Raw genomic sequence first — 5251 nt, 5'->3', positions numbered from 1 at the left:
ATTGAATTTAAATAAAAAAAATAAGAAACTTGCCTTTCAACTTAGCTTTTTAACTTGCTTCTTGGACCCGTCTAATCATCAACCAAGTAATTCATTTTATTTTTCCCAATATCTTTCCCATTTGCTTCCTCTTTTCTACCCAGTCTCCCTGGTACACACACACATACACATACTTCTAATACTTCAGCATCTAGTCCCTCACCTCCAGTATCTGCCCTCTGCACTCTTGTCTGCTTTCTTTACAGACTGTTCCTTTCCTTTCTTTTTAAAGATGAGGCCTTGGGGCACCTGGGTGGCTTAGATGGTTGAGCTTCTGCCTTCAGCTCAGGTCATGATCTCCAGGTCCTGGGATCGAGCCCCGCATCGGGCTCCTGGCTGGCTCAGCGGGGAGCCTGCTTCTCCCTCTGCCTCTCCCCCTGCTTGTGTGCTCTCTGTCTCTCTCTCAAATGAATACATAAAAAAAAAAACCTTTAAAAAAAATAAAAATGAGGTCTTAATTGATTTTGGTCAACTCTACTCAAAGCCTCAGTTCCACATTAGGAGTAGCCTTTAATAATCTGAAGATAGAATTCAATTGTTAAAGGAAAATAGTAAGAAACCCTTGGTAGAGATACGTGTTATCAAGAAATGTAGATCTTGGTCACAGAGTAGATATGGCTGACTTTTTTTTTTAAAGATTTTATTTATTTATTTGAGAGAAAGGGCAAGAGAGAGCATGAGCGGCGGGCAGAGGCAGATGGAGGGAGAAGCAGGCTCCCCGCGGAGCAGGGAGCCCGATGTGGGACTCGATCCCAGGACCCTGGGATCAGGACCTGAGCTGAAGGCAGACGCTGAACCCACTGAGCCACCCAGCAGCCCCTATGGCTGACTTTTTATTTATTTTTCTTCTTCTTTTTTTTTTTTTTTTTAATTTTTTTTTTTTTTTTTTTTTGAGAGAGAATGGGAGAGAGAGAGAGAGAGTATGGGGGGGGAGGGTCAGAGGGAGAAGCAGACCCCCCGCTGAGCAGGGAGCCCCATGCAGGACTCGATCCCAGGACTCCAGGATCATGACCTGAGCTGAAGGCAGTTTCCCAAACAACTGAGCCACCCAGGCGCCCTGGCTGACTTTTTAAAGAAGTTTTTTGGAGAGGGCAGGGCAAAGGAAAGTAGTTGGTACCTAAAGAAAATGTTAGGGACCGTGATAAAAATCCATTCGCTGTTTCAAGGCAACTAACAAATATCATCTCTCAGTTAGGACACTGGAACGACAGCCTTTACGGGATATGAAACTCACATGACAAATATTGCGTATGCAAATGTCCATTAACAGTAACTTTGTAGAGCGAGGCAGACGCCAGCTAGCGAAAAAGTGGTGCCGGAAGACAGTGTTAATTCAGGAGTCCTGGAGACCAGGAAGTGCTCATCCATCACGTGGCCATCTGAAAGGTAGGGACCCTTGGTCATTAAAGGAGATCCCTCCAGCAGTTTATCCTGCCCACATGACACCTCTGTACCAGCCAAAAATCAGTTGGGACTCAACATTTGATGAGTAGAGCATGCTTATGGGACCAAGAGTACCGATCACAAGGAATTCAGGCTCCCCTGAAAAAAAAACTCTTTCAGCAAAAGTCGCCACGGGCCTACCGTTAACTTGGGTTTTCCCCGGACACGTGCTCTCACACCTGGAAACTTACCCCAGCCGGTGACACCCTCAAAGGCAGGGGTGCCGCAGAACTTGGTTAGGCATCGACGAGAAGGAGACAACACATTTTGGGCCCCAAGTTCCAGGAAGAAAATACGGTCTCCGCCCCTCCAGTCATCCCGTTCACACTTACCAAACACCTATCCTGGGCCTGACACAGCAAGGATGCAAGTGGAAAAGCCACAGTCCCCGTCTGGGTCCGGGCTCCCCGCTTGTACTCAAGTGAAGCATCTTGACCATGTGCAATTTCTAACATCTCCAGGGTCAGAACTCTGAGAGGCCTCTGAACTTGGGGGGACCGAGAAATCTAGCTCAGGGCGGGGCGGGGTGAGAACCCTCTCTCCTTTGGGTCCCTGTCCTTCTTGCTACTGTTTTCCTCAAATCAATAAAAATCTGCAAGGTGACAGGGTTGAGACCATTCACCAAGGGGTCCACGAGGGGGGGCCCTTGAGTATCCATGAGGAAGTTCCTGAGGAACAAGAAGGGGGTGGGGGTCAAGCCTCTGGTGGAATTTAAGGGCAGGAGTTGGGAGTTGTCTGCCTGGAGCTTGTCTGGGTCTCCCTGTCCAAAGGAAAGGAACCCCCAAGAGCACCTCTTGGTGTTTAAGAGACCAAACTTTTTGTTTGTTTTCCTTAGTAGAAGGTTACACACTATAACACGTCAAATAGCCTTGACATAACTCTCCAGCTGGAAGGTGACATTTCTGAGGCACGAGATATGAAGGACGCCAGCGTGACCACCCCATCTGGAGCCCTTGATGCTTTTAATAAGCAGCCCTTTGGCTGCCAGGATCTAGCAAGCCGTGGGGTAAGAGGAGAGACCCTTCCCCCCTCACCAAGTGGCCACAGACAACTAAGGAACTTGAAAGGACAGAAGAGGGGACCATGGCTTACCACAGCCCGGTAGGAATGTCTGCCGAAAGCAGTGAAGCTGGCCGCGCCAGCATTTACAAATGGAACATCCCTTGGGCAGCCAGGTGTCATGGGGCACGGACTCACAGTTCCTGGGCAAGAAGGAACAGAGAAGGCGATGCATACGGATTTTAACTCCCTCCTCTTTTCCTCTCCGCCCACCCCGCCCCCCTTTAATGGCTTACTCTTTGCGGGAATCATGCTCACAGTTGCGGCCATAGAAGGAGGGGGGGCAGGCACAGAAGGACCCCAGCATGCAGGTTCCCCCATTCAGACAGCAAGTTCTGTTTAACTCCTTACCTGAAATGTAAGAAGAGGTGGCTGAGAGGGTTGGGGGGGACTGAAAAGCTAAGCTCCTGGGAGCAAAGGTTAATACAGTACTAAGGGCTTGGGTTCCCCAGTGCTCGGAGATGTCTAAATCTTGTGAATCGCACAGAAAAGCACGCTTGCTTTTTAGTGTGGCTCTGCTACCTGAGCTTCCGAGCAGAGAAAGCTTTTACGTCCTCAGGCTGGGGGTGGTTCCCAGAGCCCCGGGAATCAGGAGGGAAACTGAGTGCATCCCGGGGAGGTCAAGTACACACTGCCGTTCTAGGCTCCAGAGCCAAGTCCATCCATCCGCCCAGCTCCAGAATCAGCTTGCCACCCAGGAGAAAGAGCGTCAGGAAGAGAGGAAACAGGAAGGACCAGGACGGTGATAGCACACAGTAGATCTAAGGCAGGTGGGTCTTACTATCCTGGATTCCTAAGGACGGCACAAACTGGGAAGACCGGTGACGGATTGCAGGCTCCTCCCGGGACCGAACGCTGTCATCTTTTAAGGGCGGCTCTCTCCTGGCAAGTTCACGGAGGCCCAAGCCTTAATGACAAAAATCAACCGGTGGGCTCAGGATTTCAGGCCCCGTGACAATTGCTGCTGATCAAAATAACAAAAAGTCTCTCACCAGCAACCAATTCCAGTTCAAACGCTTTGGAAATGGCCATGATCAGAATCACACTGGGAAGACGAAATCAGACACCCGTTAGCAAAACAAGGCAAATAAAACCTTTTGCGTTAACAGAGTTTAACACCTGGGTCTTCCCAGCACAAGGAGAAGACCACAGCCCACTAGGGAGAAATTGTAGAGTCCTACCTTTCTTTCTCCTTCCTTTCTTTTCAAATGGCTAACTCATGTAACAACATCAAGAAAAACGATGAGAATAAAAATCACCTAAAAGCCAATTCTTTTCAATATGTATCATGACTTCTTAGGCTCTGTCCTCCTAGAGCCATAATTTTAAGTAGGCGTAAATCTTTTAGCTTCGATTTCACAGAACGCATATTCTCCTGCTCTTAGATTTCATATAAGAATTTTAAAACGACTGCATGACATTCTCTGGAATCAGTGAATCACATTTTATAAACGATTTCATTTAAACCGGCCATTTGAAAGATTTTCAGGTTAAAACAAATCCTGCCTATAACTCTTCACGGTTTTGCAAATACTGAATCTATGCCTTGAAACTTCTCAGGAGCAGATTTTTAATCTGGTTGTTGATACCGATCTTTTCTTACCCAAGAGAGGAAAACGCTAGTCATCTATCCCCCAGGCTGCGCCATTAACCCGATTGAAAATGTTAAAAACCAACGGCAAAGCTGGACGGACTCTGTAAGTGTGAAGTTCTGGGTCTTTAGGAAAAAACAGCATCCCTGAAGTTCACATTCAAGATGGGTTCATACCTGCAAGAGAAGCGCTCCATCTTTCTGCGGTCCATAGCTCCTAACAGGTTAGGGGGAAAAAAAGGTCAGCATGGCTTTCATTCATGGTCGTTGCTAAAACACCCAAAGGAAAACATGAATTTCCTGAAGTGAAAATGGGAATTTAGAAAGAAGAGTGTCCCCGATGAGAAATATGCTTTCCCCAGAAGGTCTTAGGAAGAGCAGGAGCCAGGATGTCTGGGAGACTGGGGGCTCATCACCCAGCTGGGTCCTAAGGAATGCTTTGACCTTAGCCGGGGAGCCAGCCCGGCCCCGGCCTCTCCTTTCTCAACAACCACGCCAGCGGCGGGGAGGGCCTGCAGGAGGGCGGGGTGGGGGGGGGCGGAGACCTACGCCCATCACCCTGCAGAGCCTCTCCTGGGCTGAGGTGAGGGCGATGAAGCCCTGGGACAAAGTGGGATGGAAAAGGCGGGGTCTTGTTAAACTGGTTAACTAGCCCTAATATCTCTATCATTAGTTGCCTCTTTAAAAAAAAAAAAAATCAGATTTACTCTTAAAAAAAAAGCAAATCAATTGTTCTGTGCAGTTGGTGATTCCAGATTGGAGGAGCAGTGGAAAGTGATTGCTTTTTTTTTTTTTAAGGATTTTATTTATTTATTTGCGAGAGGGAGTGAGAGAGAGAGAGAGAGAGAGAGAGAGCGCACGAGCGTGGGGCAGGGGCGGAGGGAGAGGGAAAAGCAGACTTTCCATCGAGCAGGGAGCAGGGAGCAGGGAGCAGGGAGCCGGACTGGGGGCTCGATCCCAGGACCCTGGGATGATGACTTGAGCCAAAGGCAGACGCTTTACCGTCTGAGCCATCCAGGCGCCCCAAAAGTGATTGCTTTAATTAGGAAACCCTCAACACCACTGAAAAGTCTCATCTCAAGGAATTTGATATTTTGTTGCCAAGTTTTACTTGAATTT

General features: G+C 48.4%; 1 protein-coding gene across 1 annotated transcript; it reads right to left on the bottom strand.

Annotated features, from left to right (window-relative positions):
* Window positions 1–1302: 1302 nt before the first annotated feature.
* On the bottom strand, window positions 1303–4344 carry TDGF1 (teratocarcinoma-derived growth factor 1). The gene is made up of 6 exons (XM_032412133.1): window positions 4310–4344; window positions 3534–3586; window positions 3323–3448; window positions 2778–2892; window positions 2575–2684; window positions 1303–1418 (listed from the first exon to the last, which is right to left on the bottom strand). The coding sequence occupies exons 1-6, from the start codon at window positions 4342–4344 to the stop codon at window positions 1303–1305; spliced, it is 555 nt and encodes a 184-aa protein (XP_032268024.1).
* Window positions 4345–5251: the final 907 nt, after the last annotated feature.

Source organism: Phoca vitulina, unplaced genomic scaffold (assembly GCF_004348235.1).
Source record: "Phoca vitulina isolate PV1807 unplaced genomic scaffold, GSC_HSeal_1.0 scaffold13, whole genome shotgun sequence".
NCBI classification, from domain to species: domain Eukaryota; kingdom Metazoa; phylum Chordata; class Mammalia; order Carnivora; family Phocidae; genus Phoca; species Phoca vitulina.
The sequence above is the reverse complement of the archived record's forward strand: the minus strand, read 5'-3'. Positions and strand labels throughout refer to the sequence as shown.